Source organism: Alligator sinensis, unplaced genomic scaffold (assembly GCF_000455745.1).
Source record: "Alligator sinensis unplaced genomic scaffold, ASM45574v1 scaffold1131_1, whole genome shotgun sequence".
In the NCBI taxonomy this organism is placed as follows: domain Eukaryota; kingdom Metazoa; phylum Chordata; order Crocodylia; family Alligatoridae; genus Alligator; species Alligator sinensis.
The window spans coordinates 1068114-1084177 of record NW_005842218.1 but is presented as its reverse complement, the minus strand read 5'-3'; the positions used below and the strand labels follow the sequence as shown (position 1 = coordinate 1084177).

Genomic DNA, 16064 nt, shown 5'->3' with positions numbered 1-16064 from the left:
ACTTCGAGTCTGACTCCGCTCCACCCCAACTCCCCCCCACTTCAGGTCTGGCCCCACTTCACCCTCCCTGCTTTGGGTCCAACCCTGCTCCCCTACCTTCCCCTGCCACCTGCTGCTTCAGATCTGACTCTGCTCCCCCCTCCCCCTGCTTCTTCAGGTCCAACCCTGCTCCATCTGCCTCCCCGGGTGCCACTTCAGGTCCAACCCGATTCCCCTCTTTCCCCCCATCACTTCACGTCCATCCCCTCTCCCCACTTCCTCCCTGCACCGCTTCAGTCCAGCCCTGCTCCCCCACCTGCCACGTCAGGTCTGACCCCGCTCCTCCCACTCCACCTTGCCACTCCGGGTCCACCTGGCCCTTGTCCACCTGCTTCCCCACTCCTCTCCCTCCCTGCCAGCTGTTCTGGGGGGCATCCAGTCAGGCGGCAGCCAATCGCCGCCCACCGTATCCACGACACACATGCAGTTCGCCAGAAGCGTTACAGACAGACAGACACACAGACAGAATAAGCCTTTTATTATATTAGAATTTTCATGGTTGATTATCTGTGCTGTTGTATGAAAACAAACTCTAAACTCATTGCTTTTGAATCTCGTACTTTTCTCAGGTTTGTCCTCCAGAAGTGAAAAGCAAACAAACATCTCAGGAGCATTCTGAAGTTGTTGAAATTGTAGCAGAGGATAATGACCCAGACATCATCTGTGTAAGAAGTCATTTTACCCTATTTAAAAACCCAAAGATAATTGGCAGTGTCAGTAGAAAACCTGGAGTGCATTTGATACCCTAATTATTTTTTTGCTATTTGGAAATCACTCTTGTGCCAGCAACAGGGTTTGGGCATAACTGTCTGAAGTGTAGTTAAAATAATATTTTAGCAAAACTATCTATGGATTATGGTCGAACTATGGTAACAGAAATATTTTTGTGTAGTAGATAATGTAGCATAGATAGGACCTAAGTGACTTAAAGCTACTAATACTCTCAGTCAGCTAGTTCTGAGCTCTCTAAACCCCCGTGTTGAAATATCACTTGTCTTTAATTACTTGTGGATCATCTGCTCTAAAGTGCTGGTTTGTTCATAAACCTTGAAAAAAGGTAGTGTTGCTAGTGTAATGAAAATCAGTTCATAAAACAATAAACCTCCCATATAGGTGCAATTAACACATACTTACAGATAATTATATAACTGTAATTAATTTAGAATACTGCCAAAACCCCATAAATCTCAGCCTTTTAACAGCTCACTAGGTTTCCTCCAAAACAGACAGGCCACCAACAAAGTGGATGAGATTCACATGTGTTAGAATTTGGATTTTAAATTTAACAACTCTGGAGTCTGTTGATGGTAAAAGGCATAATGAACAGAATTACAAAGATAAAGTAGAGAATGTCATCCCCTAAAAACACCACAGAGTAAATATCTTGGAGTCAAGGAAGGTAAAGCATGAAATCTAGATTGACCAGGGTAAGGTGAATAAAGTAATACCCAGGTATTAAAATGCATTTGTTGCAATGCTGTACTGGAGCTGAGGAACTCTTTTAAAATATGGCAAGTGCGACAGAAAATCTTTATCTTTCTGTTGTAAGCCAGCTAGCAGGAGAAATCTGACTGTTACGTGACACTGCAAATGCATAAAGGGGAAAGCCTGCAAATAAAGCAGTAGTTGTTGTGAAGCTTGGACAGATTGCAGAGCTACATTAAAAATGAAAGCAGTTGATGTAAGAAGAATCTCTGGCTGAACTCTTGAAGTGACAGCAAAATAATTTCCTTACAGTTAAAGGAAACAGTGAAGGTTTAAGGACAAATAGTTGACAATGCATTCTGATAGAAGAACAGTTATTGAGGAAATAACTAAGGTATGTTGTTGACAGACCAAGAACCTCAACCCTTAAGGGAGTGTGACAATGGGAGATGGCATTGTAGATACCATGAGTGACTGGTGCCTCCTGAGTCTGGTGGGGCACCAGATCGCCAATGGTGGGGGAAGCTGGGGTCCCACAGCAGCCGATTAGCCTACCGGGGGAGAGCACTTCTACTGGCACTTCGATTTTGCGGCTGGTGCTTCCAGGGGGTGCACGGCCAATCTTAGGGGGTGCACATACACCCCCTATGTGTCACCAGTGGTAGATATTATTAAGTGTGATGACCAAGATTAATTATAATTGTTTTAAGTCTTCTATCTTGGATTTTCTACAGAAAAATATCTAGAAATATGTAAATAATGCTGTGTCTAAATAGTAGTGTTGTACAGTAGAACTAAACACATCACAGGTAGAACCACCTGACTTGAGTTTCCAGGCTTGTCACTGAGCCACTGGATGCTAAACAGCAAAGTGACTTGTCCAACATTGATTTTTACCATTTGTTAATTAGGGTCTATGTTGCTGGATACAAATAACAAGAAACATTGTGAGTTAGGCAGGATAGTAGGCTTGTGATCTGTGTTTTTTGCATTAATTATTTTTGGGTTTTTATGACTGTGTTAGCCCAAAACTGAAAGTATGGACACCTACAGAAAAAAGTCTGCCATATTTGAGGTCAGGAAGGAATTTGGTATGGACTTTGGAGGTTTTTGCCTTCCTCTGGAGCAGGCAGCCAGTGTGGCCTTGCAAGCAAAAGGGAGAAGAGCTCTGCAGCAAGCTGGTTATGGCTGAGTTAATGCCATATGGTTACTATAACTCTGGTTACCCAAATAGGTCGATGTACAAATTCAGACACTTCTTTATTACCACTTCTACTAAATTATTCTCAAATCATTTAAATGTTAGGATACATCTATAGTAACTGAAGTTGCATTTGCAAGCAAATCAGATGTTATTCCAAGTGTAACTACTCTGACTGGAACATCATTAGACATTCAGCTCCTGTTTTGCTCATCTGCACTCTGGTTTCCAGGTGATTATTAAAAGAACATCAAACCAGGGATGAGTTTAAGCTGATACTGCACATTCTTCTCCATTTCACTTACATGCATTGTTCATTGTCAAGGAGACAGCAGAAGTGGGACAATTTAACCTATATTTTAGTGCATAGTTGCACACAATACAAAATTTGATAAAAATGGGAATGTGCTTGGAACTAGTTATTACAATAAAACTTGACTGCTGAGCACCTCTGGTGTCTGCCACATTAAGAGCCAGAAAAGGTGGCCAGCAGGTGTGGCTCAGCTCTGATAAACAGCCATTTTAAGATTCAGGCCAGCAGAGCTGGAGGCAGCACTCTGCTACCTGGAACCAAGGAAACAACATCTCCTGGTGGAGCTGCTGCTCCAGTAACATCAGGAGGTAAGGGCAAGAGATGATGGGGATGGTTAGGAGGCTCTTGGTTCTGGGCATGACCTAAAATTGCACCCTGCTGGGGATGGGTGGTCTGGTGGGGCTGTTTTTGGTGAAAGGCACCTAAACCCCAGCCCCCACCTTCAGGTGGGTCAATTAACATCAGAGGCAATTGGGGGCCAGGCACAGCTGCGGCCACCTGAGCCTGTGTGGGATGCAAGACCCCAGAGAGTAGAGAGTGGGGGCAGGCATGGCTGCAGCCACCTGAGCCTGTGGGGTGTGTGTGTGGCCCAAGGGCCCAGCATAGGGGGACAGAGTATGGGCCTCAGTGGAGGCAAAGGTGTAGAGCGGAGTGCTGTGGGACACCTGACAGCCTGCACCCAAGTGGCAGTTGGGAGGCCTGGAGAGCCTAGTGAAGAGGCAAGGAGCCCAGATGCTAGGAGCCCCGACTGTGCATGTGTGTGTGTGGAGAAGGAGCCCAGTGGGGGGCTCAAAGCCCAAGGAGAGAGGCCGGAGTTAGGGGCCGGGATATAGTAACAACATGTGAATGCTGAGAGGGACGAGTAGTGAGGCCCTATGAACAGGGGGCCTGAGATGAGGTCCTGTGAGGAAAGGGTGTGAAGTGGGTCCAGATGAGCAGGAGGCTTGAGGGTAGGCCCTGCTAACATGAGAGCCAGGTTAGGTCCAGGTAAGCCTTCAGGCACCTGAGGCCACAGGTGGGCCAGAGGCCGATTTGGGTGGAGTGGCTGAGGAAGTGCCCACGGGTAAACAGCGGGGCGAGTCAGGAGCCCCTAATTCAGAGCAGCTGGGTGAGCAACCCGGTGAGGGACTAGAGGCAGAGTCACTCCAGTGCTCTGCAAACCACTCAGCGCATGGTCGAATGAGGGTCCCAAAAGAGGCCGCATGCTTGCTGACCAGGGAGTGCAGGGAAACAAGCCCCAGGACCCTTCGGGCATGGGCAGGATGTGTGTGGCTGCAGGAAAAGGAGGGGCAGTATGAGAGTGGCCCCACAAATGGGTATTATGAGAGAGACTGTGAGACATGTTAGAGTGGGAGAGGCCTCAGTGAGAGGGAGGCGGTACAAGTGTGGTCTGTAATAGGGCAAAAAGCAAGAGACCTAACACTGGGATGAGACCAGAGCCGAGCTCAGCTGTTAAGAACATCTGCAAGGCTTGGGATGCAGTATAGGGGTAGTTGGAGCTACATACATAAGCCCCAGGAGAACAAGGCATCTGAAAGGCAGCCTCCCGCCTTATTAAGAACCAATTAAGAGACAACAAGGCATGGCAGGTAAGAAAGGCGGGTGGCGTGCCCAGAGGCAGGTGAGGAGACTAGCACTGTGGGTAGTCAGAGACTTCCCACTTTGCCACACATACATATGAAGAATAAGGGTCCAGCAACAGCTGTGCTTTGACTCGTCCCAGATAATGGGGCAGATTTATGTCAGTGGGGTTCTGTCCCATGTTGGAGATGCACTGTACCAGGTACAGCTCTGAGTAGCCTTCTGTCCAGAAATGAGTTCATCCTTGAGTTTCTTAACTTGCATTGGGTTGTGTGTACACAGTAATTGCTCTCCATCAGTTTTAAGGAGGTGTGAATTACTGAGTTTTAAGAGAGAACAGCTCTTATATTTCCTCAAGTGGAAGAACTGTTACTGTGTCTGGCCTTTCTACAGGAAAAAATAGCAATGTTATTTAAGAAATGCAGAACTCTAGAACTCTTGGCTCACCGATGATACCTTTTATTAGACCAAGACATCACAAAAAAATGTTTTTCTGCTATGGTATTTATGCACTTTTCAGCTGCATGAGTGTCAGTGCAGTCTGATCGTCATTCTTTAAATGGTGCTGGAATGCCTTTTTGATGGCCATTATAGAAATGCCTGTAAACACTCTTATCAAATGATGTTTCTTTTTTCCTCTTAAGTGGCCATATGATTCAATTTTCAAACAGTGGATCTCTCTTGGTACATAGCACACCATTCATCCCAATCACTGTTGGTTCCCTGAAAGCTTTTAAGCTCACCTGCTGATTTTTCATTTGTTCTAAACAACATGTCTGACATTACTTCTTGCTCAGAGTACATTTGCGTGATCACATCTGGCAATCACAACTCTGCCAGGTGGTGACAAATTAAGTTAGACAAATACCTCCTCTCATGAGAACTATCATTGCTTTTCTGTTATGGTGAAGCCTCAAGAAATAACAAAATAATTACTTTTTAATAATGGGGTAGCTCCTTTATGCTAAACCTTAAGTTTACTAACTTCCTTTTATTCACCTTAAGTCCTGCATTTCTTGCCTCAAGTATTTGTATACAGCCTTTTTATTATGTTTGTACCACTTGCCATACAGGCCCTCTTGACTTGAGGGAAACCTCTAATATCTTTTTCAGACCCATAGATGATGCAAATCAGTCAAACTCTTGTTATGTAAATGGAGTTCTGATTGAGGATTTGGACCTTAATTTGTCAAATGGAATAACATGAAATGGCTCTGGTGTGTGTATGTAGATGACTTAACCAATGCAGGTGAACACATCATTATCTGCACAGGAGCTGATATAGTGATACTGATCTGTGATGAGGCTGCTTCCTCCATTATTTCCTTTGAACTGCCTTGATAGCTATGTATTACATGTATTACTGACATATGCTTTTACTTGGAATCATACATCTCCTCTTTTGTGTGATGATTCTTATCACAACATGAGAATTCCATATTTTAAATCTTTATCAAATCCCTTGATCTTGATATCTGTTTCATTGCCAACCTTATTTTTTGTCACTGATAATCAATTAGCTGTAACTTCAAGCTGTGCAAAAATTCTGTATGCATAAATTCATCTTCACTAGTTTATCAGGGGTATTACCCATGGATGGAACAAAGTCAGTATCAGTTATTCTGCATTCTGCACATTAATGTTGATGAACAGTGCCTGTGGTCACCCCTATAAACAGAGGCCTATCCTTGGTTTTATTGTAATTCCTTATTTTTTTACATTTATATCAGTTATAAAAACTCACTCCAGGCTAAAATTTGGCATACAAATCTAGGTATCATAGAGTGGATTTGAAGTTACCCCATCAGTTTTTAGTAGGTAATAAAGCATGGCAGCTTAAGCAATCCTATGCCATATATAATATAAATAGTGAGAGAACAGAGCAGGACAGTATGAAACTACACATTTCTCCAAAGCAGAAAGTGTATGAGGTTGAGCCAACAGAAAGATGCTATAGATACTGTATCAGGAAGAGTCATGGGTAGGCACTCATAATGGTTATGTATAGTTGAGAAAAGAAAGGAGATTAAGTTATGGTGAATTTGGAGAGTAAGATTTCATAAATTTCATAGACATTACGGCTGGAAGGGACCTTGGAAGATCATCGAGTTCAGCCCCTCTGCCCAAGGGGCAGGAAGTCAGCTGTGGTCAAATGATCCCAGCAAGAAAAACGTCCAAATATCTCTTAAAGGAGTCCAGAGTAGGTGCTTGGACCACCACTGGAGGCAGTCTGTTCCAGGCCTTTGGGGCTAGGACAGTAAAGAAGTTCTTCCTTATGTCCACCCTAAAATGGTCTTGGAGTTTGTGACCGTTTGACCTTGTCATCCCTTGGGGTGCTCTGAAGAACAGTGCAGGGCAGTATACCCCATACCTACTTATACCCCATACCTACTTATAAGCAGCCACCAGGTCCCCCCTGAGCCTGTGCTTTTACAGGCTGAAGGGTCTCATGGCTCTCAGCCTCTCATCATAAGGTCTGTTCTCCTGCCCTCTGATTATGCACATGGCTCTCCTCTGGACTCTCTCAAGCTTCTCCACATCCTTTTAAAATTGTGGAGCCTAGAATTGGATGCCGTACTCCAGCTGCGGCTTCACCAAGGCCGAGTACAGCGGGAGGATGACATCCTGGGATTTGCTTGAGAAGCATCTATGAATGCAAGCCAGAGCTTTGCTCACTTTACAAGCTGTGACATCGCATTGGTGGCTCATGTTCATGATTGTTTGTGTGGAGCCCGGAGCCATGAGTTCCGTCTGGGTGGAGACCTTGGGTGTCTTTAAGAGGAGGCTTGATGTCTACCTGGCTGGGGTGATTTGAGCCCGGTTTTCTCCCCTGCCCGGGGCAGGGGGTCAGACTTGATGATCTACGAGGTCCCTTCCGACCCTACTTCTGTGAATCTATGAAACCTCAGAAGTGCTGGAGGGTGAGGCCTCAGACTCCGAGGAGACCCTCAGGGTGCGGCATGTGGCCATCCGTATTGTGCCACTGGTAGTCCAGCTACTGATGGGACTACTTACCCTGCAGCTCACTGGCAAGGCCTTGGGCCCTTCCACTCACCCTCCTGCATGAACTCTCATGCTAACTCATGCACCGGGCCCAAAAGCATGCTTATTTGCATGACCAGTTCGTGAGGCTCCAGTTGCATGGCTCCCTGTGGGGCTGAGCAAATTGGGAGCTGGGGGGGGCAGGGGATGACCATCCTCGGCTCCACTCAGCTGTCCTGCAGCTGGGCTTCATCCCTCCCACCATGGGCCCCTGCTTACCTCCGGGCAGGCTGGGGCTCGTCGGGAGTCCTGGGGTCCACTTGGGGGATCCTGGGGGTCCCTGGGCTCACAAGGGCACAACTGGCTTCTGCCCATGCATCTCTCACCAGAGCCGGGGACTGAGTGCAGCTTCTGCCTTGGCAGGCCCTTTTTAAACTGCACACATGTGCAGAAGGGCCCACCAGCACCACACCACGCTCAGGGGGCTAGGCCATCCCTCCCCCCCACCAATGGAGGGGACAGGTAAGTGCCCCCCCTTCTCTGTCTTGTGCGCTGGACGGCTCCAGTCATGTGGCTTCCTGGGGGGCTGGGCCAAGTAGGAGCCTGGGGGGAGGGGGCGTGACCCTCCTTGGCTCCACTCAGCTGCCCTGCAGCCGGGCTACGTCCATCCCATCATGGGCCCCTGCTTACCTCCAGGCAGGCCGGGGCTTGTTGGGGATCCTGGGGTCCACTTGGGGGGTCCTGGGGTTCTCTGGGCTCATGGGGGTGCAATGGGCTACCACCCATGTGTCTCTCTCTGGAGCCGGGGACTGAGATCAAAATTAAAGATATATTTATTCTGCTTCCACAATGCTCTCAAGAGTGCCTCCAGAAATTGAGGATACCTGCCCAGATAACAGTTTCTTGCATGCTTCAAAATGGTAATAAGGGACAACCCCCAGAATATTCTTACCATATCAGTTCCAAGGTTGGAACAAGCACAGAGGCTTAGCTGTCTCAGAAACATGAGAAAAACTATGTAAATATACCTTTTGAAGTACCAAAAAAACAAAATTGGTTACACAACTGCAACAGCTTCAAGTATTTCCTGGTGCAGTTTTTATAAAATGTGGAGTAACTTGATATTTAAGCTGTGGAGTGAAAAATTAACCCCCAGTGCTTTGAATACTGTCTGTCAATGCACGGAAAAGGGAAGAGGCTTGCAGTGGGGCATCTCTAGATTCCAAATACTATAAAAGGGTTATGTTATTGAGCTTTCATGCTGACGGGTCAAGTGATATTGTGATGTCTCTTATCAACTGAGGAAAGTTGAAAGCCACATCAAATTTACTTCATTGCAAATCATAGTACAGTATTTTATTCCATACAACACACCTTTCCCCCAGAATGAGCCCCCAAAATTGGGGTACTTATATTAGGTAAAAAATCTGATTTTCTGCCTGGATAGAAGCACTCTGATTTCATAGATTTCATAGACATTAGGGCTGGAAGGGACCTCGGAAGATCGTTGAGTCCAGCCCCCTGCCCGAGGGCCAGGAAGTCAGCTGGGGTCATAGGATCCCAGCAAGATAAGCATCTAAATTTCTCTTGAAGGCGTTCAATGTAGGTGCTTGAACCACCTCCGGTGATAAACTATTCCAGACCTTGGGGGCTGGGACAGTTATGTCCAGCCTGAAACGGTCTTGCAGGAGTTTATAACCGTTCGACCTTGTCGTCCCTTGGGGTGCTCTGCTAAACAAACATTCCCCCAGATCCCCCTGATAAACTTATAGGTGGCCATCAGATCGCCCCTGAGCCTGCGCTTTTACAGGCTAAAGAGTCCCATAGCTCTCAGCCTGCAGTCGTAAGGTCTATTTTCCTGACTTCTGACCATGCGCATAGCTCTTCTCTGGACTCTTTCAAGTTTCTCCACATCCTTTTTGAATTGTGGAGCCCAACACTGGATGCAGTACTCCAGCTGCGGCCTCACCAAGGACATGTGCAAGGGGAGAATGACATCCTGGGATTTGCTTGAGAAGCATCTATGGATGCAAGCCAGCGTTTTGCTCGCTTCATTAGCTGCAGCATCACATTGAACGCTCATGTTCATCTTGTGGTCAATGATGACCCCCAAGTCCCTTTCATCTGTAGTGCTAGCCAGCATAACACTGCCGAGCCTATAAGGATGCTGCAGGTTTTTCCTCCAAAGGTGGAGAACCTCGCATTTTTCGGTGTTAAAAACCATCAGGTTCACATCCACCCATTTCCTGAGCCTGTCAAGGTTAGCCTGGATCGCCATCCTGTCCTCAGGTGTGGATGCTTTACCCCAGAGTTGTTATCATCGGTGAACTTGACCAGTCCACTTCTGACTCCGATGTCCACAACATTAATGAAAATGTTGAACAATATAGGTCCAAGGAGAGAGCCTTGGGGGACCCCACTGGTCACAGGGTACCATGACAATTGACTTCCGTCAACCACCACTCTCTGGGTCTGACCACGGAGCTTTAATTCCAGCATCACAGTGCAGCAGCTGTTGCATTACTATTCAAGCAGCTAGGAGAGTCCATTGACTTAATGGCTCATATTTCTTCACTCCAGAGGTATTTACAATTATCTCTCCTTTTTTTAATCATCTTGATGTTCCACTAATTCAGCTAACCTTTTTAAGGACAGTTTTGCTCAGCTGCTAGGTGTTCAGCTAAGCTAAGCAGAAAAAGAAGGGTGAGCCAACTGAAGATTAGGTTCTCTCCCTGTTTTGTGCAGCCATAACTGGAAAAAAAAAATCCCCTCATTTTGCCTTTCAAAAACAAGGTCCTGGATTGTGTTATATACAAGAAAATACAGTAGCTCTTGGAGAGGTTCAGTAATCCAGGATGTGACGTATCTGCTTACATACTGGAGACAGCTCAGTCCTGCTACCAGGTGATTATGAGAAAAGATCATTGCTCTGGTTAAGTGCACTAATATGCTGTAGCAGGGTCCTAGTATGTGAAGAGTAGTATGTAAACCTAAATGAGGGGTTTACAATCTAATAGTATTCTCATTTCACAGCCAAGAAATTCAAGGCACAGATTAAGTAATTTAGGCAGAGTAACAGGTCTGGGTTCACTTCCTGCCAAGTTCACACAAACTTAATCTGGCTGAAATCTTTAACCACAACACTAGTCTCTCTCAAAATGCTGCTTACACTAAATGAAATTAAAATTGGAAACTATCTACTACTTTATTTTTAGTCCTTTTGCTCTTTGCTTTTCCCAGGCATTAGCAGCTGCTTCCCTTGAGCATTACCTCACTGCATTTCCCAGAAGATACTGGACACTTAAGAATTTGTCCTGTCCTTTGGTGGTGTCTACCATCCTCTTCCTGCTGGCAGAGCAGCCACAGAGCTATCTTTTAGGCTTAAAATAAATTCTACTTTGCTTGTGAGTCAGATTTCTTAGCATTCTCAGAGGAAGCCTTACCAACACAGTTCTCAGGTAACAGACCCTCATTAAGTCCAAAGTATTCTACTTTGCACCCTCAACACAAATGGGGAAATGGATGAAACTTTCCACAGCAGGCTCACCCTACTCCTGGAAGATATTTGCACTTGAATTGTCATGCTGAATAAAACACTGAAGACTAGGATAAAGGATTCTGTGGAAAGGAACTAGTATGAAATAATCATGCAAGGTTGCTAGAAAATCACAGCATCTTATCTTTAGACAAGTGAAAAGCTCTTTCCAGTGAGAGTTTGTTCTTCCTTCGCCACTTGACAATAAGTATACAAATTGTAGTCACTGGGACTGCTCTTCAGCTTTACTTCCTTCCTGAAAAGAGGTACATATAAGGCTGTAGTTAGAGGAGACTATCAAACTGCAAAACAGTATTGTCTTTGTCACTGTCTACTAAACCATAGAGGTTTTGCCATGTTTTCTCACTTTATTTTCATCTTTATTTTTATCTAGTAAAAAAATAATGGGTTTTTGGTCATAAAAAAGAAAACAAATAGTACTAAACTGAAAAACACATATAAATGAAATACCTCAAGTCTGTTTCTGCCCATTTGATTTCATTGACTTTGCCGGAATTATGTCAATGGAAATGAGAGCAAAATTTGTCAGTTATATTTGCAGTTAATCTCCAGTTAATGGCTATTATATTTTAATTTAAATTTGCTATGTAGATCAATGGCTTTTGAAAAATAGTAGCTTATTAAAACAGATAAATCTAGTAGCGATAAATGATTCTTTATGTACTTCAGGTTATAGATTCTGAGTGTGAGACTGAAGACTTGCCAAACTATGGAGAAAGTAATGAACGACTTTGGTTGAACAAAGGTAAAAGCATAAATGGCCACTTTCATTTCTATACTGCATTCATGGAAGTGTTGCTAGGAATATTTGGAATAAATACTGCAATTTATAAATATATATATATATATTTTGAAGCTATAATGGTTTAAATATAAGGTCAAAATTCAGTTTCAAGGAAAACTTGCAAATAGTGTTTAAAAGGACCAAGATAGGGTTACAGCAGCTGTATTAAATATCAATAAATTTTGAAACATTCTTTTAAGAAATTACATTCAAACGATTATTGAAATTTGTTCTCTTGTTCTTCTCATGTTCCTTGCTAAATGTGTAGATTTATGTGGAGGAAAATGCAAGTGGCCTGACGTACAAACATGCATTTGTCTTGATCAGATGGATCCTGCAAAAATAAAGGGAAATAATGTGCCTCCTTCAAAGGTGGAAAGGTGAGAATAGTACTATTACCAAAATACAAAATGGCCATTTTCAAATTATTTATAATGACTGTAGCTAATGATACCAAATGTAGTAATATATTGTATAACATTGAATACAACATGCCAAGGAGCATACTAAGAATAGGGCTATTGATTTTATAGGCTATCACAGTAAGTAGCAGCTTCCCTGTAAAATTAAGACTTGACTTTTTATGGTTTTTATTTATACTATGTATGTGGTGACAGTATAAGTATTAAAATATGTATTTTAATTGATCTTCCTTTAGAACTGTGTGAATTTCAGAACATTTGCTTCCAAGCCTCAGGCCTATTCCAATCACCAGTATAAACTGGAACACACTTCAGTGCAGCCATTAGAGTTAGGTAAATGTGAAATTACTGTCAGAATTCCATAGGAACCATGTGATGATCCAGGAAATAAGAAAGAGACAAGGATTTCTGTTGGTGATTATGTTTTATTGGACCAACTGCATGGTTGGGAGATTTGGACAGTTTTTTGAGTGCAAGGTACTCTTCAGATCACAGGTGCCTTACACTTGAAAGCTTGTCTAAATGCATCTAAGTCATGCACTTGGTCCAGTAAAAAACCTTGACTTCTTTAGGTGAGTAGGTGTAAAAGTTACCACATACTTCTATGCAAAAGGGGTCCAGTAACTGGAAAGTATATGTAAGCAATATTATAAGCATTAAAGTCATGCTATATCAGAATGAGATCGTAAATATTTTTCCTCTAACTAATTCAGCCCCTTATGTTGTGGGTATAAGCAAGTTCTATAATTTATGCATCATGCAGTACTTTACGTAGCACCTACATAAGCCTAGGAAAAGCAATGTATTGTTTCCTAAAACCAGGGAAGTCAGCTTAGCAGACTTACAGGAGTCTGTCAAATTACAGAACAGAATACACAGTTCCAGTCCTGCTAGGCCAGTCCCCTGAGTGAGTAAATAATATGTATGTTCCTCCTGTCCCTGAGATATTCAGGTTTATGTGCTCTCTCTCTTTATTTGAAAACTATTCCCATTCTTACTGTGGCAGCTCTGTCTGTATCTATGGTTTATAATAAGGTGATTAAAAAAAAGATACTCGCTTCATCACTTCCTTTTGGCATAACACTTACAACTGATCTGTGGTCTACTTTTTTCTAGTTCATTGGCTGAAGATCTAAAAGAGCATGCTGAAAGAAAAGTCCAAGTGATTGTGCAGTCGGCTGCTACAGCAAAGCTTACAGAGTCCCTCCAGAGCTTGTCTGGAAAGAAAACTGTAGAGATATTAACATCTCACTTAAGGTGAGAGTTTCTTTGCCAAATGCTTTAACTTGAATGGTTCTGATGCTTTTCACAGTATTTGTGTAACTGCAGCTTTTTAATCCGCCCCAGTTGAGCAGTGCTACACTTTGGAAACTTTCACTATTTGAGACCTGCCAGCAGCCCATGCAGGCAGGCTCCACTGAAGGAAAAAAAAAAGGACGAGCCTGATCTTTTTTTTTTTCCTTATCTCCCCGGAGCCTGCCTGCCTGCCTTACCTGTGCGGAGGCCTGGTGCTTCCCTCCACGGCTGGGTGGGGAGCTGGTGCTTCCCTTCATAGCTGTGGTGACCCCCTGGGACTGCCTAGCTCGGGGACCGATCGACCTGCCAGCAGCTTGCCCCCGCTGCCAAAGAGGCAGGTAAGGATCAGGCCTAAACCCTTGTGTACATGTCACAGGGGTTTAATTCAGTTGAATTCTCCCTAAATTGAAGCAGTATTTTTAAAAGCTCACTATTTCAATTTAGGGAGAACAAACCAAAATAAACCCCCATGACATGTACAAGCAGGCTCAGAGTATACTTATTAAGATATTTGCCTAAATTTGCTAATGGTTTTGAAGTTCATCTCCGAGTTTTGAGGGATCTGTATGGAAAAAGAAGTAAGTTCAATAAATGCTACAAAATGTGCATTAGCAAATATTTTTTTTAACAAGGACATGCATTTACTGATTCCTCTAATGCTGGCTTCAACACAGTGAGTGTAGTGCTGAGGGGTCATTTTTCAAGTCACCAGAAGTGAAATACTATGTTCCTCCTTGTGGACAATGGCTTGCATCAAGTGGGCAAAAAGTGGTTGTGAGTTTGGATGAATTGCTTACAGATGTAGATGGAGCTTGATGGTGAAAGTTGTCCATCTTTAACCCTTAAACTGCTTTTCAAAGACTTGAGCAGCGTAGAGTTTTGTACTGCATAGGGACCCTACATCCACTTACATGCTCAGTAAGTGAAATAGAACCTTGGCCCAAGATACATTTTCTTGATGAGATACATATTGTCTGTGTAGCAATCCTAACTCATTAGCAAGTGCCGTTTGATTTATTTTTCCTGCTGGTCATTATTTTTTTGTTTTGTTTTTTCTTTTTCTTTTTGTTTCAGAAATAATTATGATTTCAGGTCCTGACCTGATTCCCTTGTGTCTTTTGTTTTTGAGGTTTCTGCTTCTTTCTGGCCACAGAAAAAGTTATAATCTATGTTTTTGAAAATAGAACGGGGGAAAGACTCCTTAAAAGCAATCTCTGCCTTCAGACAGAAATCTATTGTGTGATATGTAACAAATGTTAGAATTCAGAATATATTCCACATCCATACTACAAAAATGGGACATAGCTTCCAACACCAGATCTGCAAGAAAGATGGCCAAATCCAGTGAAAGACTAGTCCTTAAGTGGTATCTAAAACATTGGAAAGTGGCTCCAAGACTCCTTAAATGACGTATGTGGAAAATTGGGCACTCTGAATGGTTCCAAAACAAACACACTAAGCAGGAAGCTGCCTTGAGTCAAAATGCTCATTCTCCTGCTGCCTGGAGCTAGGCCATAGGCAGATGCTGATGACAGAACCAAATTTTAAATCCTGGGATCCAGACACCTCATTCATGGCTGTTGGGAGGTCCTTCTAAGCAGTGAGGATCTGCAGTTGGAGCAGTTTTCTGGAAATAGGCCCCTATACCCATTCCTTCACAGAACTGATTGGAATTCACTCTTTCATTTTACAGTCAAGGAGAAAGTGCATATGGTGTCCTTTTATGTAGCAGTCTAGTGGTTGGAGCAGTCTGATTAAAAAAAAGTAGGAGATCTGAGTTTCTGTCCCACTTACCAGGATAGTGCCCTAACAAGTTTACAGAGCTGTGGGGACATTCTTCATCCCTGTTTAAGCTATGCCACTCTACAGCAAAAAATGCAGGATTCATTTGATCAGAGAGAGAGTGAGTGAATGTGCACACAGAAGGAGCATGCATTGACAGAAGTGACATTTTTCACATGATCTGGCCCCCAAAAGTGCTGTACAGCTGTGACCTACACATGCATGGCTGCAGAGTACTTCTAAAATGGCTGATCACACAGAAAATTAACCCTCATTAACCAGGTAACATTACCTCTGCTTTAGAGCACCTTGGGGAACTTGTGTTCCCTCAAGAGTTAATTGGGTGGGGCTGTCAGTGTAGACGAGGAAAGGGAGCAGCAGCAGGTGCAGGGCTGCTATGCCTGGCCTGAGCTGGAGTGGAGGGTTGGAATGGAGCCCCTCACTTCACAGCCGCCCACAAGCTACCTCACAGCCCCCCAGCTGGGGTTTTTGGGAGAGATTGGGCCTTGCCCCCAAGGCAAGGGGACTCTGTTCCACCCTGCCTCCTCCGCCCTCCAGTTCTGGCCGCAGTAGCAGCTGCTGAGTAAGCCAGGCCTTAGTTGAAGGGGAAAGGGGTAGAACAGAGCCCCCTCACCTGGGGTCTCAGCCCAACTTCCCCCAGCTAGGGTAGTTGGCAGGGGCTC

General features: G+C 44.1%; 1 protein-coding gene across 1 annotated transcript in view; it reads left to right on the top strand.

Moving 5' to 3' along the window:
- The window catches only part of MORC1 (MORC family CW-type zinc finger 1), a 114321-nt gene that overhangs the window by 66521 nt on the left and 31736 nt on the right, over positions 1-16064 (top strand). The window contains exons 21-24 of the mRNA XM_025208067.1: positions 609-704; positions 11767-11842; positions 12150-12261; positions 13420-13560. Coding sequence (XP_025063852.1) covers positions 609-704; positions 11767-11842; positions 12150-12261; positions 13420-13560 — 425 coding nt within the window. The remainder of the gene's footprint in view (positions 1-608; positions 705-11766; positions 11843-12149; positions 12262-13419; positions 13561-16064) is intronic.